The 22,004-nt window shown below is 46.2% G+C and overlaps 1 protein-coding gene across 1 annotated transcript in view; it reads right to left on the bottom strand.

The window, feature by feature from the left end:
* CASQ2 (calsequestrin 2) overlaps positions 1-22,004 on the bottom strand; it is a 47,894-nt gene that overhangs the window by 12,056 nt on the left and 13,834 nt on the right. Inside the window, exons 2-10 of the mRNA XM_006132880.5 lie at positions 17,800-17,884; positions 15,741-15,841; positions 10,883-10,994; positions 10,301-10,374; positions 8,089-8,219; positions 5,439-5,484; positions 2,519-2,573; positions 1,192-1,292; positions 710-784 (exon numbers count right to left, since the gene is read on the bottom strand). Coding sequence (XP_006132942.2) covers positions 710-784; positions 1,192-1,292; positions 2,519-2,573; positions 5,439-5,484; positions 8,089-8,219; positions 10,301-10,374; positions 10,883-10,994; positions 15,741-15,841; positions 17,800-17,884 — 780 coding nt within the window. The remainder of the gene's footprint in view (positions 1-709; positions 785-1,191; positions 1,293-2,518; positions 2,574-5,438; positions 5,485-8,088; positions 8,220-10,300; positions 10,375-10,882; positions 10,995-15,740; positions 15,842-17,799; positions 17,885-22,004) is intronic.

Below are 22,004 nucleotides of genomic sequence, written 5' to 3'. Positions count from 1 at the left end.
CAGGGGAAGTGATGAAAACCTCATTTTATGAGTCATTTCAAATTGAACTGGGTAATGCACTAGGGAAAAAAATCTGGTGGGAACAATTGTGCATCGGCCAGAGAGAGCCTACATGTGACTCAACAGGAAAATTGTCCCCAAACTGAAACCCTGGATCTGAACATTCCTGAATGCTGGGGTGTTGAAAATCCAGCTCCAAAGTTACAGTTGGTAGCTTGATGTTTGCTGTGTTCACCACGAGTAAAATTCTGGGCCCATTGAAGTCAACAGCAAAACTGCTATTGATTTTACCCGGGCCAGGATTTTGCCTTGTGTCCTAGTCTCGCGCCTGCTGAGGAGGGCTAAGGGGGGCAATTTCCCTAGGCCCCAGCAATTCAAAAGGGACTAGAGCTCCTAGCTTCTCCTGCCCTACTGCAGCAGCAATGGTGGGTGAGCCCTGGGCCCTTTAAATTGTCATCGGAGCCCCAAGCAGTGTGTTCCTGGTGACGTTGAGGGCTGGCTGGGGAGGGGCACAGTCTGGGCAGCACTGAGAGCTGGTGGTGGGGTGTGATGTGTCTGCGTGGTGCTTAGGGCTGGCTACTCTGGCCCTACCCCTTCACAGCCCCCACCTGTTGCCCAGGGACCCCTCAAATCTATCAGTTTCCCTGTTCAGCCTTCTTAGCATCTCTGATTCTATGGCTACTGGATTTGCTGTACTTGTGATACTCACATCTGTGACATTTACCACCCCGATCTGTGGCTTGAATAGGTCAATCTTGAAGGTTTTCTCCCAATAGGTGATGAGCTGCAACAGTGAAAAGGGAAAAAAATGCTCAGACAAAGATGTTTAAACAACCAGCAGTTCATATTAATATAGCCAGCTACGGGAGCACAAGCCGTCCAGCAATCAGTCTGGTCCTGGAAATCAGACATGGCCTCTCTTGTGTGGTGGTGTAAAATGCACCTGTGGGTTGTTCCAACAGCATCCATTTAATGAGGGAAACATCAGATCAGTTTCTTCTCCTTCCAGATTTGACTGGATGCTGTGGGTTCCAGTTCCCAGTTTGCCATGCTGTCTCAATTTCCCCCATCTCTTCTCTTCCTTTGCATCCTGTGTGTTCATGCTTTAGTATGAGGAGTGTGTGCAGACAGACAGACAGACAGAAACACACACCCCAGCAGCAACCAAGGAGATGATCCTCTGCCACTCACCAGAGGAAAGTCATCAGGGTCGATCCACACAATGCTTAGGTCAGGATTGTTGGTGTTCTCCTTGGCAACTTGCTTCAGAATCTCCAGGAACTCGAAGCCATCTGAAATGACAGATGTGAACCTCTAAGTCTCTCAGCCAAGATGCAATGCTTTGCACTTTTCTAGCACCCTTCCTCAAAGGATATCAAACTGAATGAATTATTAATTAAGCCTAGCAATCCTGCTGTGAAGCTGGTCAGTAGCACAGTCCCCATTTTACAGATGGGAAAACTGAGGCATGGAGCAAGTGGCAAGTGGAATTTTCACTAATGCCTGGGTAATTTACCACCACAAACCCCATTGACGCATGCTCCTAAATCAAAAAGGCACTTTTAAAAATCTCTAAGTGATTCACCCAAGGTCACAGAGCAAGTCAGTAGCAGAGCTCGAACAAGAACCTTAGGGTCTCGAATCCTGTTGTCTGTTCATTCCGCCTGTGCATCAGGACTCTAGGAACTGCCACCTGAAACAATCTAATAGTTTATGTACAACATTATTTTATCTCCAACAACTACCAGAGCCAAAAGCTTCTGAGGGAGAGGTAAGCCCCTCATGAACCTCCTATCCGTGCCATGCTGACTAGAGAGATGGGACATTTCTTCCTACCCCCAGCTGATGACCAATTTAAGCCCTAAAGCATGGGGACTGATATTCCTTGCAACTTAATCCTAACTGGTGTAATTGCTGAGGCTATTCTTATTTCTTGGCTAAACATTCATACAAGCATCCTGGCTCCAGATCCCTGGAGGGCCTGTCTCCCTTCTCCCAGCTTGTGTGTGGGATTCTTGCTGAGCTGGTCTGACAGGCTCACCACCTGTCTGACTATATTTGCTCTGCAAACTTTCTCATGCCAGGTAAGGTGTATTAACTGACCTGCAAGGCTGCCGGCACACTCCTTTCTTGGTGACGCTTCCTCGTGACTGCACTAGTGAGGGGGCGTGCGACTTGCCTTTAGAATCTGCACAAATCCTGGGGCACTTCGTGTGGGGTAGGGCACAAGTTCAGGGGCTGGGAGAGGGAGAAAGTGCCTCCAAGATGTGGAGTGAGTTTCGCAGCGCGTATGCTGGTGTAACTCCAGGGCTGGGCGTCAGGAGTCCAGTGGGAAAAGCAACTAACAAGTGGAGCTGTAAGTCCATGGGGGCCAAGAAGAGGACCCCTTGTGCGAGGCTCAGACAAGGAGACCATAATGCAAGTCAAAGCTGATCCTAGTTACTATAGATTTCCAGCCAGGTGTGAGGAGTGACAGAAGTAATGGGGTGGGGAGGGGAGGGGAGAAAGGGCCTCCTACCTGGGTCATCCTCCTCAGCAAAGGCCACAATGTGGATTCCATCCAGGTCATCCTCCTGTAGAGAAGAACGCTGTTACTGACTGGTCAGGAGAGGGGGGTGGAGGGGCAGCTCGAGTGTGGGTTGCTGTTGAAAATGAGGCAAAATGGGGTCACTGTGAGGAGAAGTACCTGGGTGAGGAAGAAAGGGCCACTGTGAAGAGCAGCTGAGACTGGTGGCGGGAGGGCTTCAGGGGCCTGAGATACGGAGGTGATGGGTATCACAAGGAGCAATTGGCCGGGATCGCTGCGGATTAATGGGATGGGATCTGCTGCAAACGATGAGGTGGCCACCATGCCAAGGGATGGGCTTGACAGGGGGAGAGGAGGAGGAAGAGGGCACCTTGCAGGGCTGGGATTCAGTGGCTGAGAGAAGAGACGAAGGCTGGTCCTGCAAGCCTGGCCGTGGTGGAGAGGCATTGTTCCGGTAGAAGGCCGAGTGATGTGGAGAGCCAGATGAGCACAGGGCCTTTCCTGCCAGGCCCCACCTCCCGCAGACATGCCCCTGCTGGACTGGTGAGTGATGCCAGTAGCATCAGCTGGTGTCCTGCCTTCCCCAGTAATGAGGGAAATTAAGTGGCTGAAATGGGACTCGGTAAGGGACGGAGAGCCTGAGGGTTTTTTTAGGGGGGGAGAGGGTCTCTGAGCAGCGAGAGGGATCTGATGGGGCGGGTGAGAGGTGAGCAGACTCAGATGGGTGCCTTTGTGAGTCCTGATAGATTTAGATGAGGCTGATGTGAGGAGCGTGGGTGATTTTCTCCATGAAAATGTTGGGGGTGTGAGTAAGGCTTGCCTAATGACATTGGCAAAAGCCAATGTATCAGCCAGGCTGCTTATTGTGCACCTGCTATGAAAGTCATCTCTGAATTATCCCATGATAAAGCCTCAGTTTCTTCATCCTCTGCTGATCCCAGTTTCCATTTCAATTGATTTTAATGCAAGAAAAAATTCCCATCTAAATGCTAATTTCTTTTCCCCTTTGAGCCCAGAGGTGACAAAGCCACTATCAACAACTACAAACAACAACAACAAAACAAGCTAAAAGATGAAGTGGAAAACATTATCTTTAAAAACCACAGTGGGTTCCCGACCTGTCCTAATGTCTTGGGGTGGGGTGAGGGGGGGGGGGGGCTATTTTCACAGAGATACAGGGCTACATAAATCAGATCACATCTTGTTGCCTGCAGTTTTGTTTTTCCTTTACTTTTGCCAGCAGGATCATTGCCCAACAGACATAATAATCATCATCATCATAATCATAAATAATTAATAATAAACTACTCCTCCTTAGACAAATAGGGCAGGATTCTGATCTCAGCTGCACTCCTGTAAACTTGTAGTAACTCCAGTGCCGTCATTGTGACTCTTCTGAATTTATGCTTGGTAACTGAGATCAGAATCTAGCTCCTGATCTCTTGGATACAAACATTTCGTTACCTTTATTAAGGTAAAGCCTGTTTTTTAATCTTGTGTTTATTAAACAAGCTATCCACCATTGAGGATCCAAGCTTTCTTCAAGACGATTATAACATATATAATATTAATTACATCAAAATCACTATGAGTGAAATCTTGGTTCCAGTGATGTCAATGGAAGCCAGGATTATACCCAGTATATCAAAACTGTATTTAAATAATAAATGTAAACGCTGGGTCCAACAAAGACACAAAGCCTAAATGACAGTCTTCAAGGTTTTGTTGCCTCATCTTTTTCCTGGATGTCTCAAGGATGAGTCCTGGAATCAACCCTTTGAAAATCAGACCCAAGGCATCTCAAGTTGGACAGCCAAGCAGATTCTGTTGAAAAAGTTGGCCCTGCGCTCTTTGGCGAAATAACGGTATCTTCTTCGATGTCTGTAAACCACTGGGAGTGGTAATACAATTCATGAATAATATTGCAGTGAATTTATCAGTAGGCTGGACCTAATTAGAGCTCCTGATAGGCTTTTAATGTCACACCCCTGTCTATTACATTTGCATTATTGTAAATGAGTCATCTGCAGTAAATGATTCATTCTATGAATGTCACTTTTCCCCTGTTCACAGAGCACGAAACCCTGGCCTGTGTTCTTTATTTCAAACTTTGTGAGCATTACTTCAGAACCTCTGAACAGAAGTTTGTTCAAACTGTGGCCATTACAGTCAACGTACAATTTGCTTAGTAACTCATGTGATTAAGCTAACAAATGATCCCAGCTTGAATTTTGAATTGGGATCGTCTATTCTTGTAACATTCACAATTCATGCTGGGTACGTTCTGTTAAGTCATTCCCAAACGATGCCACGTGGCTGGCCTATCTAATAAATACTGTGAACACTACAAGTGACTAGATGATTCCTTACCTAAGGCTGTTGATTACGATTGTATTGTAGTCACCATGAGAGAGGCTCAATGACAGTTACACCTTGAATTAGCAAGAGTGTACTCATCACTAATCAGAGAATATCCTCTCCTCTTCTGTATTGTAGAACCAGGTGTAATAAGAAGCAATTACTTTAAGAGTTGGGAAATTGAGTCTTTAAACCTTGACTCGAAGTGACATCTCACCAATTGATGTGAGTAGATGAATTGCTATACAGAAGTTACTACGTTTTAATTACCCTCAATACCATTTCCCTGAGCCAGGCTTCAATTCAGCACTCTGTCCCCAAACAGCAAAACACTTCTGCATGTGATTTACTGTACACACTGGAAGCTATGAACAAAGCTTTCCCTGCTGTAGACTCACGCAATGTGCCTGTAAAGCAAAGACTTTGGGAGATAATGCTGCTGTGTAGCCATCTGTGCTTGGAGCTTCTCTGTAGCAATTCAATAGCCAGAGCCAATTTGTTTCTCATTCGAAGATTTCAAGGGACTAAAGGCTTCCCTCACTCAGGTACTTACCCAGGTCTCAAACATATCTTCTGGACGCAGCTTCCTCAGGGTGGCCCTGAAAAGAACAAAGACACCTTCTCTTAGGATGCAGGCAAGTTACCTACGTTGCTGGTGTGAATGGAAAAAGCCATCACAAAGCATGTACCTGTGCCAGTGGGGTTTTACCTCTCTAGGCTACTGCTGGGTGTGGACAGAGGATAAAACTCTGCTCCCATTTCATAGGTGCCAAGCCCAGAAGGAACTTACCTTTGTTAAGCTGTCTGAACTGAATGTCTGGAATCTATCAGTACCAGCCATGTATTCTAATCCTTTAGTCGTTCTTGTGGCCCTTCTCTGACCCCATTTCAATTTATCAACATCCTTCCTGAATTATGAGCACTGGAACTGGATCAGCATTCCAGCAGCTGCTTCACCAGTGCCAAATATAGGGTACGTCTACACTGCACGGCTATTTTGGGATACTGGAGGTATCCTGAAATAGCTATCCTGCATCTACACAAGCCACCCGTTATTTTGAAATATTTTTCAAAATAGCATGTGCGCTATTTTGCCATCCTGGTAAACCTCATTGCATGAGGGATAAGAGATGGCTTGAAATGGCCTGTTATTTTGAAATTTGGCACTGTATAGATGCATGAAATTTCAAAATAAGCTATTTTGAGATAGATTTGAAATAAGATACACAATTTGCATGGCACAAATTACGCATCTTATTTTGAGTTTAGGGTGCTGTGTAGACATACCCATAGAGGTAAAACAACCTCTCTACCTACTCAAGAGTCCTATTTCTGCATCCAATGATTGCCTTCATCCTTTTGGCCACAGCATTGCACAGGAAACTTGTGTTCAGCTGATTATCTGCCAAGACCCTCCCAATTTTTTTCAGCATCCTAAAAAATGTCAGGAAGCCTAATGCTTTGTTCCTAGATGGATACATTTACACTGAATTATATTAAAACATGTAGGCTGTGTCCAGACTGGCCAATTTTTCCGGAAAATCAGCCGCTTTTCCATTAAAAGCATTTCTGTAAAAAACGTTTCCGTTAAAAGCATTTCCGGAAAATCATGCCAATCTAGACGCAGCCATACTGTTTGGTGAGTCTAGTTTATCAAGGGATCCAGATTGCTCTGTATCACTGACGTGACCTCTTCGTTATTTACCTCCCAATTTCTGTGTCATTGGCAAACTTTATCAGTGATGATTTTATGTTTTCTTCCAGGGCATTAATAAATATGTCTGGTAGGGTAGCTCCAAGAGCCAATCCCTCAGGCCCCCACTGGAAACACATCTGTTTAATTATTCCCAATTTGCAATTACATTTGTAGAACTATTAGGTAGCCTGCTTTTGATCTATGTAATGTGTGCCATGTTAATTTAATACCTTTCTACAGGCTGAACCCCTCTAGTCCAGCTCCCTCAGGACCTCACTGGTGCCGAACCAGGGGAGATCGATATTGTCCAGCAGCATTACCAACACTTCCACTGCTTACTAGGCTCTTAGAAGACATTTAGGGGTAAATTAGAGCTAAATAACAGTACAGAACACTGAGAGCCAGGACTGGTTGCTGTAGACAAGCTATATGGGACCACCGGACTCTTGGCCACACCCATGATAAGTGGACATTTGGCTAACTGCAATCATGCCGGACCACGGATGTTGCCAGATCAGAGAGTGCCAGACTAGAGAGAGTCAACCTGTAGCTTTTAGTGAAAATATGTTGTACCAAGTCAAACGCCTTACAGAAGTCTAAGTATATTACATCGACCATAGGGGCAGACTCCACATGTGCTCCAGAGATGTATAACTGTTGGGAAAAGCAATTGTATATGGGCTAGGCAATGTCCTGCTTCAAATCCATGGCATTGTATGCTTAAAGGTACATATTCACCTTGCCCCACAGGCAGCAGATAAACATGTGTATGCACCGGAGATAGGAATAAACTTTGCTATTCATGTCCAGAATCTTGGGCTACGAGGTTTTTTTTTCCTTCCTGCCCCATCCCTAATCATATATAAAGCTGACCTGATCCCCGAAAGTATGGAGCACCCACAACTTGCATTGACTTGAGTGGAAACTGTGGGCGCTCAACATTTTCCTGGACCAGGTCCTCATATGAAGTAACTTCTTCCTTCAGCTCGCTTGGAACAGGCACACTTATTGTTCCTTTTAGCCTGCCTCAAAGAGCGTGCTGTGATCTTTGCTCGGTACGTGTGCTCATGGGTCCCTTTTAACATCAAAAGCAGATGATAGTCATAGTCAGGAGTGGAGGGGTGGGTTGAATTTAGAGCCGTTGTGACAGCCCTGGAGGCCTACTATTTCTCTACAAAGGAAGGAACTGCATGAACAGTGCATGCTTTCCACTCTCTGCTACCACTGTGTTGCCTTCTGGACAGAGAGGGACCAGCCTCTGGGAAGAAGAGTGGAGTTCAGTCTCCATTCAATCCTTAGCTTAGAATGCCACTTTTTGAGGCAGATACCTGTACACTAGGAATTAGGCACAATCTCACACAATTAATGTTGTATAGGCCATTGGACAGCTAGCAGATGGCAGTCACCTTCACGTGCTAGACTGGCACCAGCAACCCTGAGGTGACAGGATCCATAGGCCAGTCCCTACTGCCTGAGCCAACCAGATCCTCAACAGCAGGCTAGGTACCTTCTGTGCTCCTTCACAAACTCAACCAGCTCCCCTTCCGTGTAAGGCTTGTCGGGGATGTGAACTGGCTCGTCCATGAATGGCTCGTAGAAATCCACTTCATTCAGCTTCAGAGCTAGTTTCTTTGCCACCTGTGGCAAGCACGGAAGTTACAAGTGAGTAGGTCTGACATGCTCACTGGCATTAGCAAACGTCTTCTCTATTGCAGAGCAGTGGTGAGCGTGCTATGTGCTGAGCATACCTTGTAAAGGGGACCCGTTACACACGCAGCCCATGCCTCCCGTCATAAATACCACTTTCTGCACTGTGTGAGCATGGGGCCCAAACATCTCAAACTTCAGTTTCAAATCCCATCTACGATCTGCATCTGAACTGCAGAAGTGGCCTCTATAATGGGGACAACTTAAAACCTGGAATGTTCAGATTCCTGGTTTGGAGCTGAATTTTAGATTTGGGGCTGACTCTACATCTTAGAAGCACTCTCATAAGCGATAGCATTTGGGGCAGTGAATAATGTAAAGGTGTTTCGATAAGCAGACTATTCTTTTTTATTTTATAACCCTTTTCATCTCTAAGTGCTGTATAACCATTGAGCAGTTATCCCTCCAAACTCCCGCTGGGAGGTAGGCAATTTAATTATTACTGTCTTCATTTTGCAGCTGGAGGCCGACTGCACAGAGAGGTGAAGACACTTAACTCTGATTCCCATTTCTGTCTCTAAACTGCTCTTCTCATTGTCAGAAGGTCGGTGGCTTGCCTCCCCATGAAGAGGCAATATTTCCAGGTGCTTCTTGTCCTCTAGGTGATAAATGCTCCTCTTCTTGGGGTGGGCCTCACCTCTGTTTTATCTGCTATTGGACTGTGTGATACTTACTGCAGCTTATTGGCTAATATTGCTCTCCATGTGCGAGGCTATCCGTAGCTGCCCCAGAATCCTGTATTACCACCCCCTTGTCTTCCCTAGCCCATTAACTTTCTTCTCCTTTGACCCTTTGTCCATTCCTATAGTCTTCTGCCCCTTTTCTGTCCTTGCCCCTCTTTCAGTCTCGACTGACCCTTCTCCCTTCATTCCCTATTCTGCTCGTTTGTCCGATACCACAGCCTGTCCCTGCCAGAGAGACACTGGTGATTCCACTCTCTCTCTCATCCACCTGCTGCTCCCTGCTACAAATAGACTCTCACTGGCCAGGCAGCAAGGTACAACTGAGGCCAGGTACAACTACAGCTGAAGGTCACTTAAGGTACACAATTCCAGCTATGTAAAAAATGTAGCTGGAGTCAAGGTACTTTAAGCCGAGCTTTGGTGCCATCCTCACAGTGGGAGGTTGATGGGAGAAATGCTCCCATCAACTTCCCTTACTCCTCACAAGGAGTAGGAATTCTGATGTCGATGGAGGTGCCCTCTGCATTCGATTGAGTGGGTCTTTACTAGACCCGCTAAATCAAACTCTGAAAGATCGACTGCTACAGCATCCAGCTTCCTGCAAGTGGAGATGTGGCCTGTTAGAAGAGGAGGAGAGACAAGCTCATGGGCCTCAGTGACAGCCTCACAGTTGACCCCATTTAGTGGGAGGAATCTCAGTCTCTGCAGGCCTGCTGAATAGGGAAGCTGATTCCAACAGGGCTAATGAAATGTATGACAGGGTGGGCAGACCAGAGACATGTGCAGTGCTGTACAGACAGAAATGGGGGTGTGGCTACAAAGCTCACACATTTGCTGTCCCGGTCACCCAAGGCTACTGCTCTGTGTATGTTGGGAGCAGCAATTACTGTAGAATTTAGATGTTCTACTTTTTTTTTCACATACACTGGAATTAACAGCCAAATTATAGCTCAAGTGCTCACTTTACACACCGAACTCAGAGTAGGCTACACTTGTTTATACACTCATCCAATGCCAAATTGGTTCAAGCTACCTGCTGTCACAGCCGTTTTCTTATTAATTTACACCTGATGTGTCATTTATACCACTATTTATGTCACCTCTGAATTTAGGCTGGTGACTTCTATCAGAATTGTCTCAGGGCGCAGGACAGAGATTAGAGTCAAGTTCTCACAACCCTGAATCTAAACTCTCGCTCTGCTGAGCTTTGGGAAAGCCCTGATCTTAACATTACTAATTACAGTCCTTGTTAGCCTAACCCTGAACTTTACGCTGAAAGTACTTTGGCTTTTCAGAAAGGAGATTGTGAGGGTGTTTTTGGATATTTACCCCTTTGTCAAAGGTGGCAAAGAATTTGATGTATGGCTGGAAGTGTTCAGCTGCCTCTTCAAATGCCTTGTAATCTGAAAGTAGAAAAAGACAGGAAAAGGCATTAAAGAAGGGATTCCAGAGGTGTCCGACCAAACTGTGTTTGCGTAGAGCAGCTTCCCCAGGGATAAGCTTTGCACAAATAGGCACTTTGTTATGGAGGGTTTACATCATCCTCTGAAACATCCAGACCATTAATAGAGACAAGCTACAGGACAAGCTGGATGACCATTTTGGTGTGGCAGGGAGATAGGAAGTAGATGGGCTAATGGTTTTATTCCAGCAGAGAACCGTCCAGGATCCTACAAGTGGATTAGAATAGGAACACCTAGGCTTTGTCTGCTTTGTTAATGTGTGAATGAGCTCAAGTGGACAGGGCAGGTAGAAAATTCAAGGTGCTCTCAGCCCACCTCCATCTGTTGGCAGAGACTTTGATGTGACATCCTCCTTGGCACGCCCTCTTGCTTACGGTCCCTGATTTGGAATCCCCCACCCCCTTCCTAAAGCCCATTCAGACTAAAGCAAAGAATATGTCAATCTCACGTTCAGAGTCTTCTCCTTTGAAGTAGCCGATGAGTTTGATCTCGTCCTCGATGCGGTCGAAGGCCTGTAGCTCCAGCTTGCTGTTGATGAGTTCCACTGGGTCTTCTAGCAACTGCCATGATAAATGCATTTTATAAATAATCCTACTCTTGCAGCACCAGCCTCTTCCAGACTACTTTTATAGAGAGTCCAAGAGGAGCTCTTAGAATGCCTCCCTGCTGCCAGAAGCCTTGCCCAACCCCCGTGGCAAGTTCCCAGCCCAGCCCGAGACAAGGAACCCATGGAGTAGAGTTGTCTGAGAAGACCATAAGGAAGGCTGGGCCAGAGAAGTGAATAGCTAATGGACAAGAGGTCGAGAGGGAGAGTTTGGGCCCCTCCTGGGAGTTTGTGTGGGGGTCAGATAGCTAGGTGAGGAATATGGCTGCTGTGGGAAGATTGAAGGAGCAATCAGCATCCCAAAAGATCATAGAAAACCTGCTGGAGTGGGCGAATGACTGTCAGGAGGAAGGATGGTGGTGTCTTGTGTTAGGGTCTGGGGGGGTGAGTGATCAGCAGCTGAGAGAGGCTGGAAGGGGGGCTAGAAGAGCAGCAGTTGCTGAGGTTGAGTGTTGACACTTAAGATAGGCCAAGGAAGATTTTAAGGCTTGCCTGGGAGCAAGACTAACATGGTGCTTTGCAGTTAAGATAAAGCTATCTAACAAAGGATGGAATATTATGGAGCGGTAACCCTCAGCTTATTTTGAATATTATTTTTAAGCTGTCTGCAAGATGTATAATGGTTGAAATGATCCAAAATAGGGTATACACACTGACTAGTCACTAGATGATGAGAGAGTTGGAAAGTTGCAGTGGAACGGGGAATCTTGGGAATAAAGTAAAGAGATATGTGTATCAGAAAGAGGAATTAGATAAAGAACAGAATGCCACACAATGAGGCAAGAGTATGCTTGCTCCTAAATCATAGGGAAATAAGGTCATTGGCAGACTGATGCCAGCTGTTAGACATTTCAGGGAAGATCAGCTATTGGTAATTATATGCCTCCCTGTGAATATAATGTCTTTGTAATTGTTTGTTTAATAAATACAATCACAGCTGACTTATCAGAGGTTTGTTATTATGAAATTAATCTAAAGTGGAGAGAACACCCCTCACTAAATGTATAATCACTATTAAAATTCCTACCAATGAGTGGCTGTTGATGATCAACATTAGTATTTTGAATTTCTTTAGCACAAATTGTTGAGGTTAAAGGGGGAAGACATCGTAACAAATAAAGGATGCTGGGTGACAATGTAATTTCAAAAGGCAAGCCAGAGTGAGGCCAAACACTCCCAAGGACTTTGGGAAAGTTTGGATCTGGATCTGAATTTTATGGCTGTCCCTATCTGTGCAGTGATTTCCATCAAACCAGGGGATCCAGACGTCTCAGAACTTGGCAGAAAGAGGGGTTCTACAGACAAGGAAAGAATTTGGTCTGATTGCCCTCTCCAGGTATATCTACACTGCATGGCTATTTTGGGATATAAGAGGTATCCTGAAATAGCTACCTCACGTCCAAAGAAAACGCCTGTTATTTCAAAATATTTTTTGAAATAACGGATGCGCTATTTCGCCATCCCTATAAACTTCATTGCACGAGGGTTAAGGGATGGCTCAAAATAGCATTTTATTTCGAAATTTGGCGCCATGTAGACGTGCCAAATTTCAAAATAGCCTATTTTGAAATAAAATCGAAATAAGGTACACAAATTGTGTTGTGCATCTTATTTCAATTTGTGTATCTTATTTCAATTTTAGGGTGTAGTGGAGATGCATCCTCAGTGACACTGATGTAAATCAGAAGTGACTGCACTGGAACCAATGGAGATAGACCAGTGTAAATGCTGTATGGGGGAGAATTGGACCCATTTTCTTTAGGGACAATTCTGCTCACACACTAGATTTTTTTTGTCATTCTTTCCCCTTGCTTGTTTGGGATTTTCTTTATTGCAAGGCACCTCCTGAGAGAAGAGATCTTGGTTCTCTTTTGACACTGCATGCTTTATATGCACATATCAAAATATAGCAAACAGAACGTCTCACCAAGCGCTTTGTGCTGCATAATAAATGCCGCTTGGCTGTATAGCATGTGTGTTTGCTATCTCCTAGTCCAGGGCTGGGGAACCTTTTTTGGGTTGGGGGCCACTGACTCAGAAAAATCAGTCGGGGCTGTACACAAGTGAGAAGCCCCTGACAGAAACAGAAAGACACTCCCCGCATTCCACTCACACACCAGAGCCTAGGGGGGCCCAGACTAGTTGATTTTGTGTGCTCCAGCCCTGTGGGTGGGTGGCGGGGGGCTGGAGCACCAGTACAGGCTCCTCAATGCTGATCCACAGGGGCCAGATTCAGGCAAGCCGGGGCCCCAGGGCCTGAGGTTCCCCACCCATCCTAGTCAAAACTAGATGAAAAGCCAGAAATCTTCCAGTGTTTGTTACTATAGTGCCCTCTAGTGGTTGGTCTACAGAGGACACGAAGCCTATGATCAGCCACTGATGATGGCAAAATGCAGGAGGGCCGGTTGCCACAGGTGTGTTGTTTAGCAGATGACCCCAAAATCTGATGAGCGTTGCCACAGCATCATTACAGCACCAAAGCTGGGCCACTGCAGAGACCCTCTCTCTCCCCTGAGCCTAGCCCTGCAGCAAGATCAGAAGTAGCATCTTTCTGATAGGACACTATGATTCTATGACGCCAATATACAGCGTTCTTCCCTGCAAGTCTGTACTGACCCAGTATCCCCGCATAATGCTGATGGAAGTGCCATCCTACAGATGAGAAGCTGAGGACAAGTGGGATCCAGGTATTGTGGACCTGTTCATCTTATTTACACTAGTAAGAATTAAAAGTAGCTCCACACTACCATCCAGGCAGCAAGCTGTTATGAACCAGGCCCTGAACCATAGTTGCCACCAACTGCTGCTCTCCTGTAACTTACACTGGTTTTAGGCAGAGACACAGACAGTGTTTCCTGCTGTACCAGAAACCTAGCTGTGGTCCCCACTACAAATGTATCTTTCAACAGGGCCTGTACCTCAGACATTTCCCCACAGAGGCCAGGTCCACAGCACCATTACAGCATCAAAGCTGGGTCACTGCAGAGACCCTGGTGAAGCAACGGGATGGGTTCCCTAGGGAGGTGGTGGAATCTCCATCCCTAGAGGTTTTAAAATCCTGGCTTGACAAAGGCCTGGCTGGGATGATTTAGTTGGGATTGGTCCTGCCTTGGGCAGGGGGCTGGACTTGATGACCTCCTGAGGTCTCTTCCAGCCCTGGGATTCTATGATTCTATACGCTGAGCCTGCAGCTCAGTCATTTCCCCAACTGAGGCCAGGTCCCTCTTGCCTGTGACATTACAAAGAAGGGGGTATGGAAGTCATACATAAAGGAGTCTCATTTGAGACAGGGATACACAAAAGGAATTGAATCCTTCTCAGGAGTATACGAGTAGCCTAGTGCTTTCAGTAATTTGATGTGGGGGGAAGGGGATGGAGATCTGAGTTACCAATGAGCTCAGGGCTGTCATGGCACTCTCTTTCTCTCAGTCACCCCATCTGCAAAATGTAGAGTAATAATGACAAGCCTTGGGAAAGCCCTTTGAGCTCTTCAGATTGAAGGGGCTTCACTATAAAGAGCAGGCTCACATTTTTTTTCTCTAAAGCAAATAACTTGGTTCCAAGCCGATGTCTTGCTTTGTAATAAAGAATAAGAGCAGAGAATTAGAGAAAACTTGTTAAGCCAGTTGCATTATTTCCATGTGTCCAGCAGGCATGAGTACCTCTTTGTGTGCTGGCAGAAATAGATGACATGACCGGAGAGGTCCAAGTTCTGCAGACCAAATTCTCCTCTCACTTACCCTGGTGACATTTCATTGTTTTCATATGACTGATCATGTCTAGTGATGGATGGACAAACTGGTCACTGCAGGCAAGGTGGCATGTTGTGGTTGGCTGCCCCGTGTGGCTGGGCGGCTCCCACCCAGGGCAGCTAGTGAGCAGCCAGGCAGGCGGGCTCTGGGCAGCGTGGGGCCCTGAAGGCGTGGGACCCAAGGCAACCGCTTTGCTCGCCTTGCCCAAAGGCCAGGTCTGGGTCACTGCAAATAATTTAGTCATTGTACTGAGCTGGTTTTATTACATTACCTATGAACACATTTGAATTATAACTAATTTGTTCTCTTGTTTAGGGTTGCCAGGTGTCCGGAATTAAACTGGACAGACCAGTATTTGTGCCTTCCATCCCGTAAAAAAATTCAGAAAATACTGGACATGTAAAATGTCCGGTATTTTCTGTTTTTCCCAGCTTGGGCAGTTGGGACACGCAGCGCAACTCGGGCTGGCAGGGGTGGGGGAGGATGGAGCTGGCTAGGAATTAAAGGGGCCGTGACTGTATTTTGGCCCCGGTCAGTCTTTTTTTTTTTTTTTTGCTCAACAAGTTTAGCTGGGCTTTTCCTGGGGTTCAGTATTTTTTTTTTTTGATAAACCTGTCTTATGCAAGTGTATTCCCATTTGCCAGTTATTCACTGTTTGTTATATGGGACAAGTCAGCTAAATCACATGGCATTGTTTCTTGCTCCCTGATTGGATGACTGAACATCTTATAAGCAGGAGGAAGGAAATCAAAGAGATTCCAGCGTGGCCATGAACACTTTTGGAGTCAGCGTTGGAGGACGGTATTCATGACATTTTCAAACAAGAAAAGAATACTCTTGCAGAGAACAAACAAGAAGGGGCTGCAAATAGGGCTGGTACTCCTTTGTGGTGAACATTTGAAAAAACATTTTGGAAGTATTTGGCCAGTTCTGATCTTATCTGTGCTTACATCCAGGAGGAATTCCACCAGGACATCTGCAGCCAATTCCCCGTCAAATTCAATCATACGCTCCTCCTTAAAGATATAGAGGCTTCCTTCTTCATCCAAGCCTGGAAGAAGAGGATGAAGAGACACAGCATGGTCAGTATGCTATAGAAAGGGTTAATCGTGCATTCTGGGAAAATATAATTAGCAGCCCACTTGCTAGGGAAAGAGCTCTGTGGGAAACAAATCTGACCTATCGGCTGGGAAACATCACAACTAGGGACAGGCCAGAACTGGAATCCTGGCTCAGTTTTCTCTCAGACTTTGAGAAAGTTCAGTTTCTGACTCAACTGTGAGCCTCATGATTGGGGCCTCTTTCCCTTTCAATGGCAAGATTTTTTCTAAGCAAATAATACAAATAAATAATTGTGGGCTCTAACTGGTATCCCAAGACCAAATACCCCAGAACTGTCAGAAAATTGGTTTGGATTCAGATCTGTGATCTGGATTTCCTGGATGTGGTTGGGTCCCTAGAGATGGTTGTGCCAAGTCTATAAAATAAGAACTGACCAATAAGCCAAAGTGAGCCTCAAAGTCCCTCAGACTCACCTAGGCCTAGCATATATTCATGGGGCACCAAGTATACAGATGGATTCCAAAGTGTTTCATAGACTATATATAAAGATATTCCCCATTACTGAAATGTGGCCACTTCTGGGGTGGAACAAAGCAACTTTACGCCTCTATAGTAAATCATCAGTTCTAATCCACTGTAGGTGAGAGCATTGTTTCACAACTGGAGGGGCAAGACCCTCTAGGAGGGATCACAAGTAGTCTAGGGGACAGGAGACAGAAGAGAACACTGGTGGTAGAGAAAGTAGTTTGACTCCTGATCTACCATTCCCAGAGTAAATATGTTCCCACAACCATGAAGTAATATGAAGACTGGCTTCTGGAAAGCCAGTCCTGTTCCCTCTACTCCCATAGTAACCCCTAATATAGAGGACCACAGGAGTGTTCGCTTGTACAGAGCTGCAGGCTCAGGAAACAGGCTGCAAACCTAAGCTACTCTCCTCTGCTCTTGTGACACTCAGCTGAGCTGTAATATATGCAGCCTGCCACCAGTGACTGCTCCCACCTCAAGCAGCTTTTGACCACCTGCTAAGTGGGGTGCAGGAGGGAGTGCCCCCAAAACTGTCACCATGCCCAGAGGAAGAGCAAAAAGAGTCTGGAAGGAAAGAACAGGCAAGAGAAAATGGACAGAAAAAGATGGTCTAGTAGCAGCAGCTGAGCATAGTCATAAGGGTCAGGGGGCCCATCTTTCTGGAGAGAATCATCCAGTAAGAGCTTGGGAGGTGTTAAGGGACTGGATGATTTCTTGGGGATCAGTGATGTACCATGGAAAGCTTCAGCCGTACATCACTGTTTTAACTCTGACTCAGTGCAGGACTGGCTGCTCCACTGTGACATACCAGGGTACAGTCTGGATCAGGGCGGGGCCGTCAGCTCTGCCTTGTAATCTGGGGTGCCTTACCATGCCTTGCGATACTCGCAAATAGTCTTCCACATGCAATCCACCCTGTCCCCAAGTGTCTGTGTGTAACTGAAGCCTGCCAGCCACACCTTGGCTCTCACCAGCCTGGGTTATACTGCAGGGTGACCCCAACACACCCCAGTCCTGCATTTCCCCCCACAAGCCCTCTCCAGGATAGTACATATATATTAAGTCAATTATTCCTTTAAAAGAGAATTGCTGGGTTTGTTACCTACTGACACCTCTCTGATGGCCTCCATTAAATGAACCGTGAGTCTCATCCAGCCATCACAAATAGCAAGGACTGGCTTCTTTATTGGCGGTCTTAGCAAGGAAGCAAAAGGCTGGAAAGGACCATGGATCCTGACCTCCCCTCTTGTCCTTACACAGCGAATGATTCCCTTAGACTGGGTGGGACAGCACGTATGTGGAAAGCAGTCCCATTCTGTCCTGCAGATAACAATTTGGCTACCCTCTCTAGGGCTGATGATCTGATGCCTCTCTTATATGCTCTGTGCATGGTTTCAGAAATTTAGATATGACACTTACCCAGCTTTTTGGCAAGTTTTGCATCTTTCTTGGAATCCACAAACCCAAAGCCGATACCTTTAGGTTCCAGGACTTGGGCAGCAAGCTGTAGGAGAATCCAGACATAAGCATAAATTACATGAACATTGGCCACCCAAATACCCCGAGAGGACCTGCTTCAATACCAACGCTGTGACTGAACACACCTAGCTGGTACCTACCACCCCACACTAAAGCCCCTATGGCATATCATCAAATAAGTATGACCCATACTAGATGGGGATCCCATCCTGAAAGAAATCTTCCCTGAACCTCCTCTTGTGGCCTTCAGACAATGCCCCAACCTCATCATCAGAAGCAAGCTCTCCAGAGACCAGAACACACCAACACAAAGTGGCACCAGCCCCTGCTAGAAGAACCAATATAAAACCTGCCAATGTTATCTGCACCACTGCCACGATCAACACCCTTCACAACTTACCTTTCAAGCTCCAATAGTCCTACACATGTGGGGGATCTTGGGCAGTGCACTAAATGGTCCAATAACAAGTATGTGGGTGAAATGAGACAATTCCTATGCTCTTGATGAACTCTCACAGGAAAAATGGCAAAAGACGAAAACACTTGGTCTCTTGTGGCTGGACGCTTTTCACAGAGCGATCACTCTGCGTCTGACCTATCAGTCCTCATCTTCAAAGGAAACCTGCACAGCACCTTCAACATTTGAGCCTGGGAACTTAAATTCGTAATTCTGCTAGGCACAAAAATTATGGACTGAATGGAGTCACTGGATTTATGGCTTATTACAACAACCTGTAACCCACTAATCCCACCTTTTGTCCTATGACTCCAGGGCACTTCACTTTGAATGGTCCCTTGGAATATGTGCAAACTACTTATGCTAAATAGTCCGTTCAGTCTTGTATTTAGCTGTAACAATCTAATCCTCTTCTCCAGGCAGAAGGAAGAGCTCTGTGCAGCTGGAAAGTTTATCTCTGTCACCTGCAAAAGCTGGTCCAATAAAAGATATTACCTCACCCGCTTTGTCTCTCTAATGAACACCACAAGGCCATTAAAAGTCATTGTGGCCAACCAGGATGGTACGATAGTGACGGGTGACCCATTCTGCTTTCTGAGCAGAACTGATTGGCGGATCATATCACATGCCATTTGTTGGCTGACGTATGCTACCCATAGGTCACAGTGCCCGGATTTCATCCCACTCGCTTACAGAGCCGGGTTGGCTTAAGATAGTACGCGCTGCTCACCACTCTCAGATATGCAGGTGTTGGGAGAAGGCTCGCAGCTGAAATCAGGGACAGATGGGAATCCACTTATTTTAACCCATAGATTTCTACCCACGGTAAGCCCAAAATCTGAAAACTCGGGGGTCAATCTTATTGCAAAGACAAACTGTGCCCACGTCATTGCCTTTCTGAAGACACAAGCAGGGAAAACAGAGATGCAGAAAGATGAAATGACTTGCCTAAGGTCACACAGGAAGCAGAGGCAGGGCAGGGTAGAAGCCTGAAATGCGGGCCAGTGCCTTATCTACTAGAGTAGCCTGTACATTGGTCTGCAGCTGTATCTCTTGCTGCTTCACTTGGTCACTAGGTTTTCCCTGTCTCCCTCCACTCTCTGTCCCCCTGTCACTGTCCTCAATGAGCCCAGCAGTGTTTCGAGCAACCACACTCCAGCCACTTGGGAAAGTCATGGCTGCTGAGGGAAGCAGAGAGCTATGTCAGTCGGGCTGTTTCAATTAACTACAGAAACCAGCTGGGTACCAGCTACAAGGCAAACAAAATCCCAGTACAAAATGACTGAGGTAGCACAGGAAATGGCTCCCAAGCACAGCCTGCTTCACTTCATTCAGTCCCATCCAGTCCCTGGTCCCAAGTGACAAGCCTTGTTGACTGCCAGTCACACAGGATGTTCCAGACCTTACCGGTCCTGTAAGGCCACAAAGCTGGAATGCCCTGAGCCAGGAGAATACCTCTGGGCTGTGTCTAGACTGGCAAGTTTTTCCACAAAATCAGAAGATTTTGCGGAAAAACTTGCCAGCTGACTACACTGGCCACTTGAATTTCCGCAAGAACACTGATGATCTCATGTAAGATCGTCAGTGTTCTTGTGGAAATACTGTGCTGCTCCTGTTCGGGCAAAAGCCCTCTTGCACAAATCATTTGCGCAAGAGGGCTAGTGTAAACAGCACAGTATTGTTTTGCGCAAAAAAGCCCCAATCGCGGAAATGGTGATCGGGGCTTTTTTGCACAAAACCGCGTCTAGATTGGCCATGGACGCTTTTCCGCAAAAAGTGCTTTTGCAGAAAAGCATCCTGCTAATTTAGACGTGCTTTTCCGAAAATGCTTTTAACAGAAAACTTTTCCGTTAAAAGCATTTCCGGAAAATCATGCCAGTGTAGATGTAGCCCTGGTGCATGGGCCTCTTTGCCTCCACAAGAGGTACTGCTTCAGGGTGCATGCGGAGGGCAGATTGGGGAAGGGGTGGCAGAGAGTGTGCCGGGGCATTCCTACATCTCGGCTGCCACATAACCCCATGGCTTTTTTTTTATGTATGCTGGAATTTGAGGAACATGAAAATCTAATGCACAATGCCCCATGGTTTGTAGGAAATGGATGCCCCTGGTAGGACAAGGTTGCCTTCCCTGCCTCTGGACACAAGACTAGACAAGAAAATAGAGCTTCAGGCAGATTATGGCCTTATTTATGAGTGACACAGGCCCATTCCTGGGCCTAGCATCGTGGGCACCCTGTGTTCCCTACATCCCACCACCAGGCTGATTTGAATGTCACACAATAGCTCTGAGCTGCTGGGCCCATAGAAGTGCAGCCAGCTAACCTCCCTGTTATAAATAGCCTGTGTCTGAACCCATAGGTGACAGGAGATTAAGGAAGATAAATGCAAGCTACAGAATCTGAGTTTCTTGTTAAGGATGCACGGTTAAGTCACTGTCATTCATTGGAAGCGGTTCATCCCTTTGCTAAAATTTTAAGACAAAACGAGGGCATTTAATGGCTGGGCTGATAGAGGCTTTGCTTGGGCAATGGGAAATACAATTATTTGAGTTCTCTTCTTCCCTTTCAAAAATACATACTCCCAAGCCTGCACTCCGCTGTCTTAGTCTTATGCTCTCCTTTCTCCTGAAAAATATGATTACCGCCTCACCCTTACAGTCAGACTCCTCTTTGGACCAAAGGGCATCCCCCCATCTTAACGATGTGTCCCCAGGTCTGTCTCCCTCCTTCACACCCATGCTTCCCATTGCCCCAAAGGATATCTTCCCAGGCCTGCTCCAGTTTCTTCACCCAATCCCCACCTCTTCGTAGTCCATATAACTATTTGGATTTTATTTCCTCTTTAGTTAAACTTCCTAGGGTCTGTCATTGATGGGGGGCAGCTGCCATTTTGTGAGGCAGAGTTGATGCAGCATGTTACAAAGGAGACACACAATGGACTGTCTTTCATGAAGACTTTATTTTTGTTCTTTCTTCTTTTCCTTAGTTAACACAGATAGCAGGCTGAAAGTTTAGGTCTACTGTTTGTATCCAGAAAAATAGAATACAGAATACTCATATTTCTGATACATTCTGGAGTATACCATTAGAGTACTTAATTCTTATTTCCCTTATTCCACTGCCAGTTATACTGACTGAGAACACTGGTCTCACTAGCCAGCTGCCCCACCTCTGACCCTACTGGTCCATGTAAATCAGCATTAGGTGCTTGGTAATAGCCAATGCCTGATGACTCAGAGTAAACCTGCTTTTAAGGTGCCTAGATAGCTAAGCAGGGGTGTGTGGAGGCAGAAGAGAAATTGCTTCCCTTCATGTTATGAGGAGCTGCCTATCCAGGGAACCCCTTTGCTGAACACAGGACTGGAGTATGAGGTACCTGAGCAACACCCGGTTATGGTAAGCAGATTGCCACAGTGAGAACATTTGATAGACCGTTAACAGGCTCCTCAAGCCCTGAAGTCCAGCACTCAAGTCCCTGCCTGCACTGAGACCAGAGACGATCGCTGAGGTAAAATACGTTTGGCTCAAGAAACTAAGACTGTGGCTATTATCAGGCAAACACTCCTTTACCCCGCACACTGGAACCTGGGCAGGCGGGCATGAAGGTCTTGAAATGAGCTACAAAATGTGTACCCCGCTTGTGAGGTTTAAACACCTGCACATGGAAGGAGAGAGGGGTGAAGAAGGGAT

Source organism: Pelodiscus sinensis, chromosome 1 (genome assembly GCF_052426305.1).
Source record: "Pelodiscus sinensis isolate ZL-2025 chromosome 1, ASM5242630v1, whole genome shotgun sequence".
Lineage (NCBI taxonomy): Eukaryota > Metazoa > Chordata > Testudines > Trionychidae > Pelodiscus > Pelodiscus sinensis.
This window is presented reverse-complemented; position numbering and strand designations above follow the sequence as displayed.